Source organism: Cnephaeus nilssonii (assembly GCF_951640355.1).
Source record: "Cnephaeus nilssonii genome assembly, chromosome: 6".
NCBI classification, from domain to species: Eukaryota; Metazoa; Chordata; class Mammalia; order Chiroptera; family Vespertilionidae; genus Cnephaeus; species Cnephaeus nilssonii.
This window is the reverse complement of record NC_137077.1, coordinates 48,293,521-48,317,737: the sequence shown is the minus strand read 5'-3', so window position 1 is coordinate 48,317,737 and position 24,217 is coordinate 48,293,521. Positions and strand designations below refer to the sequence as shown.

General features: G+C 39.1%; 2 protein-coding genes across 9 annotated transcripts in view; both read right to left on the bottom strand.

Moving 5' to 3' along the window:
* The window catches only part of DIP2B (disco interacting protein 2 homolog B), a 238,866-nt gene extending 237,138 nt beyond the window's left edge, over positions 1-1,728 (bottom strand). The window contains exon 1 of one of the 2 annotated variants that reach the window (XM_079774332.1): positions 1,497-1,728. In XM_079774332.1, the coding sequence (XP_079630458.1) occupies positions 1,497-1,596 (100 nt within the window). In that variant the 5' untranslated portion in view covers positions 1,597-1,728. The remainder of the gene's footprint in view (positions 1-1,496) is intronic. The other variant, XM_079774331.1, reaches the window with a different exon arrangement.
* Positions 1,729-5,007: 3,279 nt separating this feature from the next.
* LARP4 (La ribonucleoprotein 4) overlaps positions 5,008-24,217 on the bottom strand; it is a 69,084-nt gene continuing 49,874 nt past the window's right edge. For all 7 annotated transcript variants that reach the window (XM_079774146.1, XM_079774148.1, XM_079774147.1 and 4 more), the window contains 6 exons: positions 22,632-22,844; positions 21,096-21,144; positions 18,221-18,382; positions 12,707-12,837; positions 12,419-12,587; positions 5,008-9,840 (listed from right to left, as the gene is read on the bottom strand). In XM_079774146.1, the coding sequence (XP_079630272.1) occupies positions 9,502-9,840; positions 12,419-12,587; positions 12,707-12,837; positions 18,221-18,382; positions 21,096-21,144; positions 22,632-22,844 (1,063 nt within the window). In that variant the 3' untranslated portion in view covers positions 5,008-9,501. The remainder of the gene's footprint in view (positions 9,841-12,418; positions 12,588-12,706; positions 12,838-18,220; positions 18,383-21,095; positions 21,145-22,631; positions 22,845-24,217) is intronic.

Genomic DNA, 24,217 nt, shown 5'->3' with positions numbered 1-24,217 from the left:
CTGTACGGTAACTGTTTCAAAAGTCAGAACTGAATGGCAGTCATCACAATGCTTCGTTTGAGGAGAAGAATGCTGAGAGGCAGAACGGATGGAATGCCCTAAACACAGAAGCAAACTCCTGTCTTTGGATGTTGTCCTGTTCATCCCCCACCACTGATTTTGGGGGACTGGCCGGAGAATAACTAACTTACCAACCGATTAATTGAAAATTATGTTGGTAATTAAGTGCAAATGAAAACAGCACCTCCCTATACATTGGGAAAACCCTAACAGGGTTATTAGTAATAATAATTTCCTCCCATGTCAAACTGGATTTATAACACTCACATCCACTTCTGGTTTTTCACGTAAAGGATGCAGGACGGAGAGGGGACGGTGAAGGAGATCATGTCTCCATAAGTAAACAAAGTCCAAACTCTCCTGGAAAACTTCTCTCACATGCTTCTGTTCCAATCAACAGTTTTTAAACCCACTAGAAAAGTGCACGTGAAGAGGGCCTTTGGCAAGGAACTCAAGAAGAATAATGCAACTCTGGGGACACCACCACGTTCCTGACATGGAGCTTGGACAAAATGCTGCTTTTGTCTGGGAGGCAGCCTGTGATAAAAACAGGAACTTTACTACGAGAACTGATCACAACCGCACCAGAAGCCGGATCACATGCCCACAACACAGCAATGCCTCTCTCATTGTTGTCCAGGGGACTCGTCCAATAACAGTGGCTTGATTTATTCCAGTCTTTTAAGTCTCAAAATGAACCCAGCTCTCCTAGTACCAACCCATTGTCAAAAGAAAGAGGGGGCCTGCCGGCCAGGGTATCTGCATGTAACCTCTCCCTCCTCCTTCAAAGACTCCGAAAGGTGATCGGAGGTGGAAAATTCAACGTGAATACAGGCACCCGGGGGGGGGGGGGGCACCCTAATGACAAAGGTGAGGTCTCGAAGCAGCACCGTGTCTGTCTTCGGGTTAGAGCCACTGCTTCTACCCTCCCCGGGACCCCGGACGGCCCACCCTGCTTCTCTCGCACTCCTGTCACGGGGAGGCACCTCGCATTGTTAGAGGAGGAAGGAGAACGGCTGCGGATTTCCCATGTGTCTTTTTTTTTTCTTTCTTTTTGAAGGGGGACCTCGACAGGCGTGGGGCCCTCCCCTCGGAAAGGGCAGAGGGCAGGAGAAGGCTGTCAGCCGCCCGGCTCGCAGCTCACCCCCACCCCCAACGCGCCCAGACACCCGACCGAAGCGGAGGGCGCAGCTTTGTCTGGAGGTTAGGGGGGGCAGAAAGGACCGCTTCCCCAAGCCGCGGCGGAACCCCCACGCACAGCACACAATGAACGACACGGGCCAGCCGCTTCACCGAGGGGGAGAGAAGGGAAGACGACCCTTCGGAGCCCGGGCCAGATTTCCGGCATCCGCCTCCCCTCTCGCCCGCGCGGCCAGCAGGGCGCGCGGCGGGGACCCGGTCTCCCCCTCGCGGCGCTCGCACCCCGCCCGGCTCACCCTCCGAGAGCTCCAGCTCCAGCTCCGCCAGCTGCGCCCGCACTTCGGGTGGCAGAGCCGCCACCGCGGCCGGCGCGGGCTCCGAGCCTCGCTCCGCCATCCCGGCTCCGCCAGCCGCACTCCGGAAGACAAGAGAGGGGGCCGAAGGAGGGACGGACTGACGCGGGCCCACACCCCGGCTACAGGATCCGGCTCCGGCCGCCGAGCGCTGCCAGCACCGCCGCCGCCGCCGCCGCCATGAGCGAGCGTCACGTGCGCGCGCCGGCCCCGCCTCCGGGCCCAGAACGCTCCGCCTCCACGGCCAAGCCAAAGTCGGGACTCGCGGGCTTACTGCGCCCTCTACTGGGAAACGCCTGAAAGGACGAGCCCAAGCTCGCCACCCCAAATTCTCCAGCACAAAATGGGCTTAAGGTGTTGATGGCGTGGACACACAGTTTAACCTTTTGAGAACTCACATGCAAGGACGTTTTAGGGGCTCCCGGCCATTCTTTTCCAGTAATGTACATTCTCTTCACTTAGTAATGTACGCCTTTGTCTTGTCCCTTCCTCTATTTTACCTTGATTGAAACCTACCCATTTATCGGGATCTGAACCCAAGCCACATGCGGCTCTTTTATTGGGGTTTACGGTCCCATTTGCCAGGAGCTCTTTTGTTTCTGTTTCATTTCTGGCATTTATCACAATGGAGGGACAATCCAGTTACTTCTGCCTAGATTTCTAAGTACGTGAAAGAGGGGAACTTAGTCTTGTTTTATCTTTTGGCTTAATAGGTTTTCCCCACAATTAATATTTTAACTCAATATAAGGAAGATCCAAAACATTTCTGGACTTCTACCAGGAACTACTGGGGAAATGCTTAAATTTTCATTTATATTCTTTCTTTAGTAGTATTAACTTTTTCCTTTTAATGCCAAAGCTCTCCTTCACAATTTGGGAGATTCTAGTGTTTTCACTTCCCTTCCATGCTGATCCAAAAGTTATTTAAAAGAACAGGCCCCAACATTTGCCCAACATGAGTTTCTAGTCAGGGTATCATTCATAGGCTGGAAGAAAAAGAAAATTTAAGTTGAGAAAAGAATTTCAGCCCGGTTGGTGTGACTCAGTGGTTAAGCGTCAACCTACGAGGTCATAGTTTTCTGGTGTGGGTTGCAGGCTCAATCCCCAGTAGGGGGCGTACAGGAGGCAGTTGATTAATGCTTCTCTCTCATCATTGATGTTTCTATCTCTCCCTCCCTCTCCGAAATCAATCAATATATATATATGTATATTTTAAATATATTTTATTTTTTTACAGAGAGGAAGGGAGAGGGATAGAAAGTTAGAAATATCGATGAGAAGCATTGATCAGCTGCCTCCTGCATACCTTCTACTGGGGTTGTGCCTGCAACTGAGGTACATGCCCTTGACTGGAATCGAACCTGGGACCCTTCAGTCCGCAGGCCGATGCTCTATCCAGTGAGCCAAACCGGCTAGGGCCGTGGTTGGCAAACTGCGGCTCGCAAGCCACATGCGGCTCTTTGGCCCCTTGAGTGTGGCTCTTCCACAAAATACCACGGCATGGGTGAGTCTATTTTGAAGAAGTGGCGTTAGAAGTTTAAAAAATTTGGCTCTCAAAAATTTCAATCGTTGTACTGTTGATATTTGGCTCTGTTGACTAATGAGTTTGCCAACCACTGGGCTAGGGCAATAAAAATATATTTAAAAAAAATAAAAGGTGAGGTCCATGCTCCCTCCCCAGAATCTGAATGGGCTTCTGAGTATTTTGACCAATAGAACATAACACAAGTGATACTATGGGACTTCTGAGGTTAGGTTTTCTAGAAGTCCATGCAGCTTCCCCTGGTTCTCTTGAAATGTCCTCTCCCCAGAAGCCTCTCAGGACCCTCCTTCCCCGAACACTGAGAACCTAGCAACCGTTCTCGCAGGGGAGCTGCCACATTTGGAAGGCCACGTGAGGTGCTCTGCCCAATGTCGCTGGCTAAGCCCTACCTTTTAGTCATCGTAGCCTAGGGTGAAGAGGCCTAGGTGATTCCAGCCACTGGACATTTCAGTCTTCCCTAGCTGAGGTCCAAGACAATATGGAACTAAGACAACCTATGCCTGTTGTGCTCTGTCTAGAAGCCTGTGAATATGAAATGGCCATCTTTTTATGCCACCAAGTTTGAGGTGTTTGTTACCCAGAAACAGATCACCACAAGGGCCTTGGCAGGGGTTCTTGTTTATTCTAACCGCCCTTGACCCCCTTTTCCTTGTCAGTATACCACACCAACCCCGACTGAAGGTGAACATGCCAACTGCTCACTTTCCCACCCTCCATGGCAGGTGTGTGATCACTAAGGGAATAGGGAAGTGGAGCGTCTGGGGAGGATTTTCCTCCCTAATGAGAAACATTAATTAAGGCTACCAATTTGGTTATTAGTCCACTAAAAATACTGTTCCTAATATGATAAAGAAATTAAGTTATTCATAGCCCTCTCTTGGCCAAATACATTTACCAACACACTGACATAAGGCTCTAAAGCTGTATGTAATCCTGTAAACCTGTTATTAATGGGACTATTTTGCTCACTGATATTAACTATCCCCATTAAGATAAACTGTTCATTAGTAAATTAAAGGTTTTAGCTACTTAAAAGGGCAATGCTACTGAGCTAATTATTAAAGTGAATGTTCGCATTAAATCTCTTACCTCATACTCACATCACATAACTTGGTAGATAGTAAAAATCTTATTGCACTGTACTCACCATTTCACTTAAAGGAAGCACTTTATGGCTTGTTTTTGGCATACCCAAATTGCCAGCATGACTACTTTTGTCCTGTGGGGCCATTATTAAATAAAATAAGGGTTACTTGACTTAAAAAAAAAAAAAAAAGGCACTGCATTCGAGCAGCGGTCTGATAACCACGAGCAATGGCTGTATGGTGTATAGTCTGGATATGCTGGACAAAAGGGTGATCCACATTCCAGACACACTACTCAGAATGGCATGCAATTAAAAATTATGAATTATTTATGGAATTTGACATTTAATATTTTGACTGCCTTAGGTAACTAAGCCATGGAAATCAAAAGTGCAGGTAAGGGTGGACTGATGTACTATATTCAATACAAGGTGAGCTGTCACATTAATTTACAGATACCATCTATTAAAAAGCTAGACATTCACTCAGCTTTTCCATTTTTGCATTTTCATAGTATGAAAAAGCTTAAAAGACCTATTTAAACTGCCCAGTAAAGTTTCCCTTTAAAAACCTACCAAAACTTTAGCTTTAAAAAATAAAACAAAAACACTTTAGCTTTAGGATTTGATATAATCAAAACAAAGATATGGTTGAAAAGGTAAAGGAAACCTAATGGTTTTCTCTTATAAATATAAGCCCAATGAAAGCATATCCTTAAAATGCACACTGCCCTGTAATTTTCTCCCCTTCAGTAACTGCCTCTCAAACAAAAATAACTTAAGAAAACCCCAGAATCATAAAGATGAATCTTATAGCTCTCTGCCCTCACTTTACAGATGCAGTATCACATATCATGCCTCTGCCCCTTCCCCAAAGCAAATCAAAACCTGCTGAGACCAGGATAGTAATGGACCTAGAGAATGGGCAACATATAAGATTATTGAAAAGTAAATACAAGTAGTCATTAGACATAAACCACCTGGAGAAAAGAAAACCAGTCTTGCTTTTAAACAATTTTATTTGTTCTAATTTTTGTTACTTTAATTTCCCATAGCACCTTGGCAATGTTGAAAACAAAAATACAAATATAGGATGTACTCATTTTAACATAATATGCATGAGCATGTGTCACATCATATTTTTTAGGGGGTGGGAGGGACAGTTTTGACAACAGGAACAAACTTAAGCAATGGACATAACAGAAAGCAGATAACTGGTTCTGACCCCCACAACCCGAACCGAGCATTAGAAGATATCACTCAAGGGACACCTGAATCAGAAAAAAAAAGTAATGTGGATGTTTCTTTATACTATATGCTAATCAGTGTTTTGTGCTATAAAACTGAAAGTAAAACCATTTTCTGCTGTTGGTGTCTGAGTTGTACTTTTAAGAACCATCTACTCAGCAACTCTTAAGAAGTTCTCAACTAAAAAAAAAAACCAACTTTAATAATCAGGTGAATTTTGAAAGAGAATTTACTCTCAACCTGAAAACAAATTTTCTTTCAACTTCTTAAAATATCTTCATTCAGCTAATGAAAACTGAAATATCTATGTAACTTCCTGGAAGCTCAGACAAGCTAAATTAGCATATACCAAAAAGTCTAAAGTTAAAATTTTATAGCCACCAAATTGAAAGGAAATATATAAAATTAGGGGGGGGGGGGAAACCACCATCACATAATTATGAATTTGTTTTAAATCCTTCAAAAGGAATATACTGTCCTCTCTTACATTTTATCTTTTCTGTAAAATACAAAATGGATTCTTTTAAAATATGGTTAACATATATGCCCAACACAAATATCAGAGACTTAATCCCGGTGTGTTCAACTGGATCAAAGTAAAACCAGTGGACATTTATGCCACTATTAAGGCCATAACTAAGAAAACTAGAGAATTATTTAGTAAATTTTAAATACTATTTTCTGTTCCAGGAGATGCTAATACTCCATCACTAAGCCTTTTGCAAAACAAACATTTGAAAAGAGAAAGGAATGTGAAACAATATCCAAGCTACCTTAATTTTAGGAACCAAAAATAAATTTAAAATCTGCATGTCATTTGATCACATGCAAATTGAGCACATATGATGACAACAATAAACAATAGCAACTGAAAGATTTATCTTCTTCCAAATTCCAGTTGAAAAAAATTTAGACGGATAACTCTCTTGAATGTCAATGTCTATATACTTGCAAAAATGAAGTTACTCAGATTAGAGACAGGCCCTGGATATCACGAAAACCTTAATTATCAGGATAGAAAATGGAGATAGGTTTTTGCAATATCTCTATATACCCTCTCTATGAAGTGCAAGGTGGTGACTTTTTTTCTCTTCATGAAGTAAGAACTATAGCAGATAATCACTGTACCATACACTCAATATCATTTTGTATCTACTTTTAGCTTCCAACAGCCCAAGCAAGTGTTAAGCCATAAGGATGAAGAAAAAAAATAAAAAATCAACATTTAAATTCCTCTCTAAAAAACCAAACGGCCCTGGCCAGTGTGGCTTTGTTGGTTGGAGCATCTTCCCATAAACTGGAAGGTGGCTGGTTCGATTCTCAGTCAGGACATATACAAGAGGCAACTGATTGATGTTTTTCTCACATCAATGTTTCTCACTGTCTCTCTCTCTCTCCACCCCCCTCCTTCCTCTCTCTAAAATCAATGAAAAACATAACCTCGAGTGAGGATTACAACTAAAAAAAGAACCAAATAAATAGTTGAACTACAATGAATGCTCAACCCTCATCAGTTACAGAGTAATGCTGGGGGAGGGGGGTAGAGTGGGCCAAGTTTCACACAATTTATAGGCATCATTAGATACAAACCTTAAATCTGCGGTAATAAAATAAATGCTAAATACATATTGTGAATATATATATTATATACACACACACACACATTTATTCTTCCCTATACTTCCCATCAAAATGGGAATTATTAGTTGTAATGAGGCAAATTAAATTAAAACAATATATTTTACAAGAGAATTTAAAAGGTCATGTCTTTAAATTAAATTTCTACTCTTAATAACATTTTGGGGAAAAGCAAGAACACACTTTCTTCAAAAAGAAGACCTGTGTTTCAATTAAAATACTTAGTTTTAAAAGTTGGAATAAGTCACACAAGTGTACAAATAATACAAGCCCACTTCTGTGACACTGTAAAAAAAGTAATGTTTTGTTTCAAGTGCAACTATTAAGTTTATAATTCTCTCCAAATGATTTTTATAAAATGTTTATTCTCCTAAATCCAATGCATTCACAGAGTGTTAACACTTTAAATGTTTATCATTTCCACCAAATGCAGCATTATCTAAGTAAACCAAAATAAGCACTTTATCATAGATATAGTTAATGATTATTAATACTTTTTTAAAAAAGAACCTAAACTTCCCCCAAATTTCAGCACAGGTAGTTTAATTGTAGATTTCAGTTCTAAATGATTTAAAAAAATAGTGTGTAGAAATGATTCTTCTTACTTAAATGTATTATATCATGTTATCAACTCACCAAATCAAAAGCAATTGCCAAGCTGAATAAGTTACAAAGAAATAACAACTCTGGCTTGTACAGAAATGTGCAGTGTTTTCAAAGCTCTGAACAGTTACCTACTAATACAAATCTCCACAGCTTAACTTAGAGTTGGAAGATGAGTTTTCACAGTAATGTAATTTTAACCTCCATTTACATTCATTTTAATATATTACTAAGATGTTGACTCTATGTCACAATGGTGCTTTCCAGTGTTCACAATTTACAGTTTCAATTTATACAAGTCATTCACTAACATAAGGGACAGTTATTACTGCTACAAACTATCCCTAAAAAAAGAAAAACCCCACCTTACATAGAACTCTGAAAATGGTATGACTTAAAACAGATTAATTCAACATGATTTTTAATATTTTAGCCATTTTCTAAACACCAGCATGTAAACTTGCCTATTTAATTTGAGAGCTACAACTTGATTCACTGAGATATTATGTAATAATTTTCTTCAACTATCCTCACCTTAACTCAAAAATCTCCTGACTTGCTGGCTCTGCTTCGGTGAATTTCAAACTGTATATTTTTTTAAATTTTAATTTTTTGGAGAAAGGGAAGAAAGGCAGGTTATGATAAATACACTGTAAACAGAAAAAGTTGCCCCCAAATTAAGCCTTTAAAAATTATTTTTACTTCTACACTACTTAACACTTTAAGAGTCAATTACAATGTTTCATTTTTAACACTAACACAAATAAATTACAGTCTGCTCTACCATTCTGGGATCTAAACTTCTAAATACATGAACAGAAGAGTAAAATACTTCACTGTTCAATTCAGAAATTTAGAACAGTTATATGATTTGACTAGAGTGGTCAAGGTGGTAAAAAACATACAGTTATGTAGGTGGTTAGTTAACTTGCTTCTGGGGGTTTTGGTAGTCAAAGAACAGAGAATAGCAAATGAAGTAATACAAAAAAATTATTTCCTATTTTAGGGGAGGGGAGAATCACAGGCCAGTTTAAACCTCTGCAGGCCTTTTGACTTACCCAACTCAGATCTAAGACAAATTTTTCAATTATCTGAATAACCCCCATTCTTTCTGTATTAAAGTGATTGGTAGTCACATCTCCAAGTACAATCAAAAGCTTGTTGAATAAAATATTAGTAAAGTCAAAAGGAGACTACATATCAAACTGGAAAAATAATCTACTCAAGTACATATTACATTCAGTTTTCAAATCATTTACTAACATGAAAACAGATTTGGCTTCAGTCACTCTTGTACACACAACACACCCAAACAGGCACCCCAGCCACTGATCTGCTTTGCAACACAAGGCCATAAAGGCAGAGATGGCATTCTCTAAGCCAAACTTTAAATAGATTAAAAAAAGTAATTTCTAATTTTACAGAAATGCTTCTTCAAAAAATATTTTCTCTCACTCCCTCATTTCCTATACTGAAGGATGTGTAATGTTTTTTCCCCAAGCTAAATCTGAACCCTCAAAATTGATTCCAGGCAGATCTCTGCAAATTAAAATCAAAAACAAAAATAGAAAAATTATATTTTTATATATGTATACATATATATATATTTATACTGATTGGAATCCTCCAGCATTTTAAAATCACTTTAGAGATGAATTTTGGGATTCTACTGCTCACAACTCCAAAATCTGTAATGATTTAAGGATATCCTTTCTCTTGTTTCCTTTCTGGTCGCCCTCTCCCCTCCATAACAGTTCAATATAGCCACGGCTCAAGTTTAATGGGAAGAGAGAGAAGTTTTTGAATAGTTTTTGTTTGTTTGTTTGTTAGTTTTACTTTGGTGATCTGGGTGGCACATATTGCTCTTTGCCATTACGTCGAGTAACTCCCTGAGGTATGGCCCTGTGGCCAAACTGACGTCTCTGTTCCCTGATTTTTCCAGCTGCTCCCCTGGGGATGGTATTGCCTCGGAAGCCAGAATAATCCTTACTAGCCCTTGCTTCTGGCTTCTCATGTGGTTTCTCAATGGACTTCTCAGGAGCTCCATTCTCTTCATTTTTGGTGGGAGACACTACATTGGAGCGAAGTTCTCGTAGCGGCTGCACAGGAACTGGAGATGGCTCTTTAGGAGGCTTCTGGCACACTTCAGCATAACTTAGCTTTCGGGGTTCCTTGGAAGGGAAGAAAAAGAAAACATTTTTTATGGTGTACATTCTCTAAGTAATAAAGTATAAAAAGGATAGTATTAGCCACAAGAAAATCAGTTCTTTTCTAAGAAAGGGTAATAGGCACTCTAATATACAATGCTATTAACGTATATTAGTACAATCTTTTAAAAAAATTTATTTATTGATTTTAGAGATTGGGAGGGGGATAGAGAGAGAAACACTGATTTTTTTTGTTCACTTATTTATGCATTCACTGGTTGCTTCTTATATGTGCCCTGACCAGGGATTGAGCCCACAACCTTGGCGTATAGGAATGATGCTCTAACTAACTGAGCTACCCAGCCAGGGCCAGTACAATCTTTTTAAGAAAGTACTTTTGGTAAGGGCAGAGGGAGAGGTGGGAACTGGGTGGAGGGGAGCTATGGGGGGGAAAAAAAGGAGAAACAACTGTAATAATCTGAATAAAGATTTATAATAATAATAATAAAAAAAAGTAAGTACTTTTGTGGCCCTGGCTGGATGGCACCGTTGTTGGAGTGTTGTCCCCTACACCAAAAAGGTGACAGGTTCAATTCCCGGGTGGGAAACATACTTAGGTCACGGGTTCAATCCCCAGTCAGGGTGTGTATGGGAGGCCACCGATCTCTCTCACATCAATGTCTCTCTCCTCTCCCCAACCCACAAATCAATAAACATATCCTAGAGTGAGGATAAAAAAGGAAAAAGTACGTTTGTTGAAAATAATCAAAACTGCTGCAATTTATGTATGAAATAATAAATTCACTTGAGGAATTTACCTGAAGAATTCTCATATTAGCTTGTTTATAGTAATGGGAAAAAAAACTGGAAACAACATAAATGTCTAACAAGGACAGATTAAATTAATAATAGACCATCCATACGATGAAATAAAATGGTTTCATTCTCTTTTCCCTTGCTACAAAGAACCCTAAGAGGGATTCTATAAGAATTTCTGCAGAGCAGTTGGAAACCAATCATATATTAATGAAAGACTAATTAAAAGTCTTAATTACTTTATCTGAAAAAGTAGGCCAACAGGGGTATTATGAAAAAGAATAGTAGTCATTCAATACTTGATAGCTGCTGTTCTATTATTACTATTATTATTATTTTAAATGTTTTTATTGACCTCAGAGAGAGGAAGGAAAAAGGATACAGAAACATTGACTGGCTGCCTTCTGTACATCCCCTACTAGGGATCAAGCCTGCAACGCCGGCATGTGCCCTGACCAAGAATCAAACCTACAACCTCCTGGGGCATGGGCCGAACTCAACCAACTGAGCCATACCAGCTGGGCTTGTTATTACAGGCAGTCCTTGGGTTACGTTGGACTCGACCTACGTCGTTTCAGTATTAAAAAAAAAAAAAAGTTGTCATTTTGACATATGTACATATGTGCTTTATGTTTTTTATTATTTACTGTATTTACCACCAGTAAAGGTCAGAAATTGTTATCTTTTACATTTTTTTTACTGTTTCACTTCATTACTGCTGTGTATGTGCTCCATGTGAGTGACATAGGTGCTTATGTAGGTGGGTTCCGACTTATGGCGAAAATTGCGTTATGCCGCACCATAGGAACGGATCTCCAATGTAACCCGAGGACCTACGGTATTATTATTAAATCACAAGATAAAAGTATTCTTTTTTAAAAAAATTATTGATTGGAGAGAGAGAAACAGAGAGACACAGAGATACAAACCAACTTATTGTTCTACTTATTTATGCACTCATTGGTTGACTCATGTATATGCCCTAACCAGGGATTGAACCCACAACCTTGGCATTATCAGGACGATGCTCCAACCAACTAAGCTACCAGGCCAGGGATAAAATGTTCTTAACCCAGAAAAAAGAAAAAGCTATACCAAAATACTACTAGCTATAATAAATAAAAGGCCTGGCTGGTGTGGCTCAGTTGGTTGAGCATCATCCCATGCACCAAGAAGTTGCCAGTTCAATTCCTGATTAGAGCACATGCCTGGATTGGGAGCTCAATTCCCAGTGGGGGCATGCAGGAGGCAGCCAGTCGATGTTTCTATCTCTATCCCTCTCCCTTCCTCTAAAATAAAATTGTTTTTAAAAAAATACATACATATATAAAAAGGATTATAGGTAAATTTTGTAGTCTCCTTCCCCCCTCTGCTTTTCTGTATTTCCTTAATTATAAAAATGATTCTGGAAATTGAATAAAAACGAGAGCATTCCCTCATGGGTTCCATGGACTTGTTAAGCATTATACACACACACAAAAAGTCCAAGAGTTGAAGCCTCTTTATACTAGCCCAAAAGTGATACATACAACATAACATAGACAAGACATTTCAAAAAAGCAATCAAAAGAAACAGAATGAAGAGTAACTTCTTCACTCCCTCAACGTGACTAAAATTCCCCATTTCTTCACAGTGACTTTAAAGTCCTTTAGCTTTTTTTGGATGCAGGCAAGCCCAATTTGGACTATTTCCAAATGACTCTGCTACAGCGGGCGGGGGCAGGAGGGCATGCTCATTATTGAATCTATGTTATTTTTCCTTCATAAACTAAATTCATCAAGTTACCTGTAGGGCCACAGTTACAGCTGCATTTATGTTATTATCACATGGTGAAGCAATATTTGTCCCTGATGGCTTTGCAGGATTTGGGGAAGAAACTGATATAGTTGTTGGGTTGAGAACATCCTTCTGAACAGTGGAATCCTCCATTAGATCCTTTTCTATCCGAGTTGTGCTAAGAAAAAAAGAATTTTACATTAGATTTAGTATAGTACACAGAAACAGGTGAGCAAATGATCAGAAGAAAAAGTAATCTTAATGTGGAAGATCTTCTTTCCATATCAAAAACTGTACCTCAATGCAGGAGGCTCAGCTGTACACGAAGGACCAGTACTTATATCGAGTTGCTGGGCAGCGGCACATTCGGTCTGTTCATCCTCTGCAGGCACTGGGCAACTATCCCCTTGTCTTAACTCTTCATTATCCTTAAAATGAAAACATATTTCAAAACTACATTTATAGTAAAATACAGCATGGGAATGTAGTCAACAGGAAATGTAGTCAATAATTATGTAATGTGTCAGGTGGGTACTAGACTCATCAGGGGGATCACTTAGCAAGTTATATAAATGTCTAACCACTATGTTGTACATCTGAAACTAATATAATATTGAATATCAATTATAATTGAACAATGAAGAAATTTTAAATTAGACTTATAGAGGCATTTCTCCAAATAAGATATACAAATGGTCAACAAGTATATATGAAAAGATGCTGAACATCATTAGTCATTAGGGAAATGCAAATCAAAACCACAATGAGAAACCACTTCATACTCACTAGGATATCTATATCAGTAAGAGAGGTAATAACAAAAGTTATTGATATGGAGATATTGGAACCCTCATACATAGAGAGTGGCAATGTAAAATGGTGCAGCCACTTTGGAAAATAGTGAGGCAGTTCCTCAAAAAGTTAGTTACCATAATTCACTCTTAGGTACGTACCCAAGAGAAAGCATGTCTGTACAAAACTTATGCAAAAAATGTTCATAGTAGCATTATTCATATAGCCGAAAAAGTGAGAACAACATAAATGTTCATCAACTGGTGAACAATAAAACAAAATGTGGAACAGTAGTCCCTCCCTTATTAATAGGTGATAGGTTCCCAGAACCCCAATTTTTCCTATACATACACATCTATATCTATGATAAAGTTTAATTGAGCCCCGGACTGCAAGAGGGATGTCTGACTGCCGGCTTAGGGATCGGGCCTAAGGCGGAAGGCAAACATCCCACAAGGGGTCCTGGACTGTGAGAGGGCACAGGCCGGGCTGAGGGCCCGAATCTCGTGCACTGGGCCTCTAGTAACAAAAAACAAACAAACAAAACAAAACAGAAAAAGTACAACAATATACTGTAATAAAGGTTTTGTGAATGTGGTCTCTCTCTCTTAAAATACCTTATTGTATAGCACTTACCATTTCACTTAAAGGAAGACTCTACAGCTTATCTTTGTCACATACAAATCACCAGCGTCACTACTCTTATGCTCTGGGGCCATTATTATGTAAAATAAAGAGTTTCTTACACACAAGCACTGCAATATAGTGACACGTGACCAGATAACTGAGACTAAAGTCTGGATAGTATATATACTGTGGATACACAGGACAATGATTCACACAGCAAGCGCGCTTCTCAGAATGGCATGAAATTTAAAACTTAATGAATTGTTGCCTGGCTAGTGTGGCTCAGTTGGTTGAGTGTAATCCTGTGAACTGAGGGTTTATCGGTTCAATTCCTGGTCAGGGCACATGCTTAGGTTGCAGGCTTGATCCCTGGTAGCAGGTGGGGGCAGGAGGTAGCGGGTGTGCAGGAGGTAGCTGATTAATTTGTTGTTATCACATTGATGTTTCTCTCTCTCCCTCCCTCCCTCTCTAAAAATCAATTTAAAAATCTTTAAATAAAATTCATGCGTTATTAATTTCTGGAATTTTCCATTTAATAATTTTAAATTATGGTAACTAAAACCATGGAAAGTAAAATTACAGATAAGGGGGGACTACTATATATTCATACAATGAAATGTTACTGTGCAATGAAAGGAATAAAGGTACCCACACATGCCACAACAATGAATGAATCTTCAGGACATCATGCCAAGTAAAATAAGCTAGCCACAAAAAGACAAAATACTCTATGATTCTATTTATATGAGGCAACTAAAATAGTCAAAGTCATAGAGACAAAATAGAATGATGGTTGCCAGGGGCTGAGGGAAGGAAGAATGGGATTTGTTGTTTACTGGTAGTATTTTATTGTAAGACTAAAAGAGTTCTGGAGATTGGTTGCACAACAACGTGAATGTATTTAGCACGACTGAGCTGCACACACTTAACAATGGTTAAGATAATAAATTTATGCTATGTGTATTTTACCAGAATTAAACCAAGAAAAATAAGACAATTCAAAACTAAAAATTAGGAAAGCGAAAACAAGCAAACCAAGGTCCAATATCAAATTAAGAGTTCCAGAAGAAGAGAAGAAGTGAAGGATTTATCAAAGAGAAGTACATGAAATTTATCCCACATGGAAGGCCATGAGTTTACAGATTTAAAAAGCCCATCAAAGTAACCAGTACAATGACTAAAACAAAACTAGGAGCCATAGCAAGATACATCATCATGAAATTTCACACAATACCGGGAATAAATAAAATATCCTAAAAGCCTCCAGTGGGTGTGGGATGAGTGGATGGGTAGAAAGATATAGATCGTTAGAGAACGAGGGATCAAAACCATAGTTCTGGCCCGGTTGCAGTGAATCAGTGGTAGAGCACTGACCTATGAACCAGGAGATCACGGTTCGATTCCTGGTCAGAAGACATGTTTGGCTTACGGGATCGATGAGGGGAGTGCAGGAGACAGCCAATCAGTGATTCTCTCTCATCATTGATATATCTCTCCCTCTCCCTTCCTCTCTGAAATCAATAAAAATATATTTAAAAAATAAACAAACCATAGTTTCTGAAATGAACCCCTGGAAGCTAAGATTATTTCCTAAGCCAAAAAGAAAAAACACACAAAACAAACAAAAACTACAAAGGAAATACTGCCAAATATTATTAAAATTAAGAACCTATTTTTTACCCACAAATACATAAGACTAAAAACAAACCATTAGTGATAAACATAACTGACAAAGAATTAGTATCCAGAATATTTTTTAAATTCCATGAATCTGTAAGATATGAGATAAACCAATTTAATAATAATGTGCCAAATACTTGAAAAACTCTTTATAAAAGAGACTCAAATGGCCAATAAACATAAAAATGATAATTTAGCTGTGGCCAGTTTTCTCAGTGGTTAGAGCATTGGCCTGTGGGTCACTGGTTCAATTCCCGGTTAAGGGCACAGTCAAGGGCACCTCGCTTGCAGGGTCCCCAGCCCCAGTAGGCAAGTCTCTCTCTCTGTCTCCTCCCATCACCCTTTAGAAATCAATGGAAAAAATACCCTTGGATGAGGATTAAAAAAAAAAGAAAAAGATAATTTAACCTCAAGAGTCATTTAAATTTTAAAAAGCCCTATCACTCAGCAATTCCACCTTAGAAATGTTCTTGCTCATATGAACAGAAAGTTTGAAGATTCATAGCAATATTGCTTACTAGTATAATGATGAACCGAGAAAAACATTAGTCCATCAATGGTAGAATGAATAAATGTTATATTCTTACACAATAGCTCAAAATAAAATAGTCACCTATATCAACAGCAATATATTTCACACAACACAGAAGGGAAGAAGTAACAGAAGAATACATATATGCATAACCCAAGGACACAGACAACAGAATGGTAAAGGCTTGGGTGAGGGGTGGGGAAGTGGGAGGATGGGCTGGAGGGGGTCAATGAGTAAAAGGGGGACATATGTAATACTTTCATCAATAAAGAAAAAAAAAGACAGTCTGATTTTCAAAGGTGAAATATGTGAATCTTAAAAGTGACAAAATAACTACAATACTGCACTTAAAAAAAAGGCAATAAAGTATCTTCAAATTTTCGAAGAAAACACAGCTCAAATGTCCATCAATAGTAGAATGCATTCTACTAGATAAGCTACTGATCAAGTGTGAGAACATCAAAACTTTTTCAAAATGCAAGATCTCTACAAATTTATACTAAAAGCCCTTTATTCAGGAAGCTTGGGAAGATGTGACTCACCATAATATGGGAAAGTAAAACAAGAGCAAGAAAAAGGGGGATCTAACAAAGGAGAGTAAGGAAAATCCCCAGGATTGATAGTGAAGAGACGTCCCAGAAACAAGCCAGTGCAGCAGGCCATGGAGAATATTAAAAAAGGAGAAATAGTAACAGTATACTATGAGGCTGTTAGGAAAAAGTTATGTAATACTGAGATGTGACTTACAATGATGGCATATCCTAGTCTAACTGGCAATGATTTTTATTTTCTTAGTGATACTAAAATAATGGGGCATAGCCTGAGCTAGTTTGACTTAGTGGATAGAGCATCGGCCCACGGACTGAAGGATCCCGAGTTCGATTGTAGTCAAGAGCATATACCTTGGTTGCAGGCTCAATCCCTGGACTTGGTTGGGGCCCGTGTGGGAGGCAACCAATCAATGTGTTTCTCTTATATTGATGTTTCTCTCTGTCTCTCCCCTCTCTCTTCCGCTCTCTCTAAAAATCAATGGGAAAATAGCCTTGGGTGAGGATTAACAAAAAAAAATGAAATTAAATTTTAAATAAAATAATGGGGCATCTTATAATTGATGGTATCCTAGATATGATGAAGTAAAATCTACTGGGAGGATGAGAAGTATATGTTGCTTTAAGAAAGCTAAATACTTAGCTTCTAGAAAGTAAAGTTAAAAGATGTCTACAACTGAAAGGTAAAAAAAATAGCAGTATAACCATGTGAATTAGAAATACAGGAATAAATGTCAGGAGAAAAGCTAGAGTTGAAGGGGGTTGCAGGGTACTATTTCCATAATAAGCCCAGGTATACTGTATACATGTACTATTAAAATAAGAATAGAATTAGAAAGAAAAAAAAAGGCAGAACATGAGAAAATATAGGATGAGGTATCCTAACATTTTGACATCCACTCTCCATTATTTAAAAACTGAGTTTACCAAACCATCTTAAAATTCTCATTTATATCATCGGTAAATTATAGGCACTTAGGTAGAAATGACACTTTCCATTTGGCTTGCATTAATCAGTTCTATCAAGCTGAGTGACTGACAAAGATATGTAAAAATGACAAAATATTTTATTTGTTGCTTTATCATATTTTTCTTACATAATTTTTTAAAAATAAAAATAATTAAAAAGCAGGAGGAGAGCCTAAGGGAACTTTGGGACAACACAAAACGAAACAACATCCACATAATAGGGATGCCAGAAGGCGAGGAAACTGAGCAAGGAATAGAAAACCTGTTTGAAGAAATAATGACAGAAAACTCCCCTGATATAGGGAAGAAAAAACCCACACAAATCCAAGAAGCTCACAGAGTCCCAAATAAAAAAATTACCTGAAGGTATGTTTTTTTAATTGATTTTAGATAGAGAATAACGAAGAGAGAGAAACACTGATCAGTTGCCTCCCATACAGCAACCTAGATGTGCCCTGAGAAGGAATTGAACTTGCAACCTTTTGATGTACTGGATGATGCTCCAACCAACTCAGCCAATCTTTTTATAATACTAAAAGTATACTGACAACCCCCTGAATTAAAACTATATTAGAAATACTTATTAAGAAAACCTAAATAACTTAAAACATAGGCTAATACTATAGTCCCATAAGATAGAAGATTAGATGTTTCAGTGTTTACCTTTTCTTTGTAGACACCTTTAACAACATCAGACATCCTACTCTCCAAAACAAGTTCACCTGGTGTTCTTGATGAACTTCCAGGTAAAGGAGGAAAATTTGAGGCTAATAAGTCAAACTTTGGTGTTGGAGCCTTTGCTTCAGCTGTTGAAGGCTGGGGTCTCTAAAAGACAGAAATCATAAAACAGGTCATATAACTATCTCATTTTCTAACCCTGTACCACAGAAGCTGAAATTAAAAAAAACAACAACAACAACACAAAAACACACAAAAAATCTCTACCCTAATGTACAGAATTATTTCCCTATAAATTTTTGGCTTCTCATCTCACCTGAGCTCAAATTAGTCTTTTTTATTATGGAATGCTTTAATATGGAATGCTTCACAAATTTGCAAGTCATCCTTCCACATGGCTATGTAATTTTTCTCTATATTGTTCCAATTTTAGTATATGTGCTGCTGAAGAGAACATATACTAACATATACTAAGAGAACATAACTCTCATTAATCCTTATCAGTACTCCTTACCTTTAGACAGCTCCCTCTCTTATTTCTTTTGCAAACTTTGCCAAATTCCTAAGCCTTCTAATCAATCTCCACTATTCTTTGCTTTCTAAATTAGCTCTACCTCCTTTTCTAACAAAACAAAAAAACCCAACCTCACATAAATTTGCCATCATCATTCATCCTTCCATATAATCTCGAGAGAACAATATCCTTCCTTGAAAATCTCATCTGTCTCTTTCACCCTAACCACTCTCTATATCCTCTGACAAACCTCTCTCTTGTTGTATCTCCTCCTCTATTCCTCACCTCTGTACTGATCATACCACTCCTTTAACAAGTCACCAATGCCTTCCACAAGCAAAAGCTGGAAGTCTTTTTTCCATGACCTCACTATAGCATTTGGCCTTGTAAACATTCTTACCTTTGGGATCTCATTTCTCCCTTAGCTTGTGTGCTACACCTTTCTCTTGATTCAGATCTGACAATCATGTGCTGTTCTCTGCTTGCCTACTTCTTTTGATGGTTTTTGGTTTCTATACAGTCATTACTTCTCACTTTCCTTGTGGGATGATACCCTTTATTCATGACTTTAACTATTATCTACATGCAAACAATCCTTAAAACAATCTTTTTCACTCTTTGGTGACTTTGGGCTGCACAACTTTGAAAATATACCAAAAATCATTGAGTCCTATACTTTATTTTCAGCGCAGACCTTCACCTGAAACCCAGATATCCATTTGCCTGCCTATCAGTCATTGCCACTCAGACTTTACTTGGATACCTCAAACAACGTAAGGAATAATCTCATTTTTCAACCCAAAGTCATTATGTTCCCCAAGGTTTCATTCTCAATCCCTTTGAAAATAATCACTCACTATACAAAGAGTCCCCTGCCATGATCTCATCTACTCATATGACTTCCGTTACTGTGAGAAAGCTTACAAATCCTAAATTTTATCTCCAGCTAACATCACCCTCCTGCCCTTCATAGTGGAAAACATGCCTGTCTCCTTTTTCTTCATCTCAACCTTCAGTCCTCAATCCAGACGTTTTTTAATATGTTAAACAGATCTCAAACCTAATTTCTCCTCTCCTCAACTGTTCAGGGCCACCTGAGGATGTTACTGCTTCAATAGTATCTTTAAAAAGTTGTTGCCTAAAGTCTCATGGCTGCCCATAGTATAGAAAGCTATAAATGGAAAAAACAACATTGTTTTAAAGGTTTCATAGTTTGCCCTAAGGACTATTCTTTGTTATAATGCAATACATCTTCTTCTTTGAAAATGTGTATGTTTTCAATACTTTATAAATGTGATATATGTATAACTTATATGTACAACAAATAGTAAGCTATATATATATATACACACACACACTACTTATATATGTATATAATTCACTACTTATACATGTAAAATAAGCATTACATTACACATTTATGATATATCTGTAAATTCTAGGCAGGGTTTTCTTGAGACCTCTATATCTTCCTACACCATTTTTATTCCTTAACACTTTTTGGGCCCAGTTAAGAAATGGTAATAGTCACTATGAACAAACAACACACACAAAATATCAAAATATGAATAATCTGAGGCATTAAGATTCAAATAAGAACATATCTAAAACTATAAACATTTTTCTTTAAGCAGTTTTATAAGATTAGTGGATATAAGAATTAACAGTAGATAGAAAACTGACTCCAAACAATAAACAGTATAACAGTTTCTAGCACCATCTAACAGAGCTTTAAAAATGAATGATATGCTTTATCAGACTGGCCAAAGATCATTATATCCTGCCCTGACTGGTGTGGCTACTGGTTGAGCGTCATCCCATGCACCAAAAAGGTTAACAGTTCGATTCCTGGTCAGAGCACATGCCTGAGTTGTGGACTCAATCCCTGGTGGGGGGTGTGCAGGAGGCAAGCTGATCGATGTTGTGCTCTTACATCAATGTTTCTCTCTCTCTTCCTCTCTAGTGATCAATAAACTATTCTTTAAAAAATAAAATCCTATCCTCTGTAAGGCTATGGATAAACAGGAATGAAAATCAGCACAACCCCTACAGAAAACTACTTAGCAGCAACTTATTAAATTGTGACCCAGAAATCCCACTTCAAGGGCATATGCCCAGGTTTCAGGCTCAATCCCCAGTGGGGGACGTGCAAGAGGCAGCCAATCAATGGTTCTCTCTCATCGATTTTTCTTTCTCCCTCTCTTTTCCTCTCTGAAATCAATAATATATATTTTTTAAAAATCAATCAATCAAGTAGAAACCAGGTAGAGCACAAGTCAATGCCAAAGTAAATCACAAAAGGAAAAAAAATTAACAGCAGTAATTGAAAGTAAAAAAAATACTTACTGGGATTCTGTCATCTTCTCGTCGTCTTCGACCTCTGAAAAGAGTTCTCCTTTTAACAAAACAAAAAGGGGGTGGTGAGAGGGAGAACTCATAAGTTTCTTCAAATTTATACATTTCATCAAAAATGAGTGTATTTCTATTTGAAGTATCTAGACATCTAAATTTCCATTATTATTAAAAGACTAGAGGCCCAGTGCACAAAACTTGTGCACTTAGGGGGGGGGGGTCCTTCAGCCCGGCCTGTGCCCTCTCAGTCTGGGAGCACTCGGGGGATGTCTGACTGATGGCTTAGGCCCGTTCCCTAAGCTGGTAGTCGGACATCCTTAGCGCTGCCACTGCCGCTGTGCTAGCCAGCCATGAGCCTGGCTTCTGGCTGAGTGGCACTCTCCCTATGGGAGCGCACTGACCACCAGGGGGCAGCTCCTGCGTTTAGCGTCTGCTCCCTGGTGGTCAGTGTGCATCATAGTGATTGGTCGCTCTGCGGTTCAGCCAATTTGCATATTAGCCTTTTATTATATAGGATAAATATGTATTCTTCTGAAGGGATCCTGAGCAAATCACCACCACCATGAAGTAAGCTGTGCACATTTTTACTAGAAGCACTCTTTCCACACCAGAAGCAGATTAGGGCTCAGCTATGTTTTTGTTCAGGTAGGTTAAGTTATATAGAACCCTATTCCCTTAGTTTAGAAGTTAAGAAATTAGCTCTGGCCGGGTAGCTAAGTTGGTTTTTACAGCATTGCTCTGATATGCCAAGGTTGGGGGTTCAATCCCATGAGGGCACATATTAGAAGCAACCAATGAATGCATAAATAAGTGGATCAACAAATCTCTCTCTCCATTCCTCTAAAATCAATCAATAAATCAATCGATCAGTTAGCTGTAGAAAATTAAAACTATAATGCAGATGGAATTTTATATTTCTAAACCATTCTTTGTGAACTTCAGAATAACTTTTATAAATCCGACTCAGTTAAATTCTATACAAACACTAAATTTCTTAATAATTATGAAAAACTATTATGTAAAAATGTATTTACTTAACAGTAGATTATGGTTTCCAAATATTCACATTATGATAAAAGGATTTTCATATACCTTATTTCCTTCCATATTTATTACCATACTAGAGGCCCAGTGCATGATTGAATCATGCACGTGTAGGGTCCCCTACACGCTTTCGCTTTCGATCGCGGTGGAGCTGGGTGCCTGTCCGCTGGTGCACCGGGCCTTTCAGAAGCCTCCTGAAAGGCCTGGTGCCTGAGCGGACAGGCACCCAGCTCCCCCGCTTTAGATGGTCCGCGGCGGGACGTGAGCTCGCTGCCCCAGAGGCCCCTTCTCTTCCGCAGCACAGCCATGGCGCAGACGCTGAGCTCGTGCCGCCACTGGCGACACGAGCTCAGTGTCCTGCCGGCCCAATTGGCTACCCCGGCCACCCCGAGTCCCGCCCCCTGCGCCTCCCTCTGGCCCAATCGTGGGGGTAACGGAATGATGGTAATTTACATATTACCATTTTATTAGGTAGGATTCACTCACCTGCCCCTACCATAATCCCCATTCTGTTCAATCTGCAAAGTTGGAGTCTCTTTGGGAAGGTAGCTTTGCTCCTGATGCCCTGTTACTGTAGGGTTATGCCGTTCAGTTGGAAAGTTCCTGGAACCAGATCTGTTTACTGGTCCATCCCCCAATGACACAGATCCCTCTGTTGAGTGTTCTGAACCACTTGATGACCTAAAATGAGGCTTCACGCTATAAGAAATAATGATTACATATATGAAAGGATAAATCAAGACAGACAGAAAATCATTTTTAATTGTAGAAACTCTTAATAGGCCAAGTTAAAAACTGCTTTTTTGCTATTTCCTGTTTTCGATTCGTTAAGTTAAACATAAAATTACTGTATAGAAATGTAAACCCTTTTATGTCCCAGATATGTATTTTCAAATCTATTTCATTGATTTCCCACAGAGAGAAGGGAGAGGCACAGAGAGTCAGAAACATCAATGAGAGAGAATCACTGATCAGCTGCCTCCTGCTCACCCCCCACTAGGGATACGCCCGCATCCAAGGCACATGCCCCTGACCGGAATCAAACCCGGGACCCTTCAGTTCGAAGGCCAACGCTCCATCCACTGAGCCAAACCGGTCAGGGCCCAGATATATTATTTTTAAAAGGCAAAGAACTTTTACATTAAAAAATTCTTTAACCCTAGCCAGTTTGGCTCAGTGGATAGAGCGTCGGCCTGTACTGAAGGGTCCCAGGTTCGATTCCGGCCAAGGGCACATGCCTAGGTTTCGGGCTCAGTACCCAGTGGGGGGCGGGGGGGGGGGCATGCAGGAGGCAGTTGATCAGTGATTCTCTCTCATCATTGATGTTTCTATCTCTCTCTATCCCTCTCCCTTCCTCTCTAAAATCAATAAAAATATTTTTTTTTAAAAAAAAGTTGTTTAGAGACATTTGGGGGAAAATCCAAAGTTCTTTGAGATACTCAGAATAAAACTATGATTTTAGCTTCTTTCTTTAACATGAGCTGTAGTCTTGACATATGTAAATCAGCCAGGCTTTAAGCTTATTAATGAATCTGTGTCATGACTCTACCTTATTAATTTTATGTATAAAGTACAGACATACATACATAATCTCCAATATTAAATTTTCATAGGGAGAGCCCCGGTTGGTGTGGCTCAGTTGTTTGAGGGTGGTCCCATGTACCAAGAAGCTGCTGGCTTGATTTCAGGTTGGGTTCGTGCCCGGGTTGTAGGTTCAATCCTTCCCCAGTAGAGAGTGTGCAAAAGGCAGGCAATCGATGTTTCTCTCTCTCCCTCTCCCTTTCTCTCTCTTAAATCAATAATTTTTAAAAGGTTGCTGGTCCGAGCCACGGTCAGGGCACATGCTCAAGTTGTGGGCTCAATCCCCAGGAGGGGCATGCAAGAGGCGGCCAATCGATGTGATGCTCTCATATTGTTGTGTCTTTCTCCCTCTCCCTTCCTCTCTCACTCTTTAAAAAAAAAAAAAAAATCAATAAAGCTTAAAAAAATTTTTTCATAAGGGAAAATCAGAAAAAAAAAGTATAATAAGGCTCGTTAAGGGAATGACAATGAAAAACAGAAATAGAGGAAAA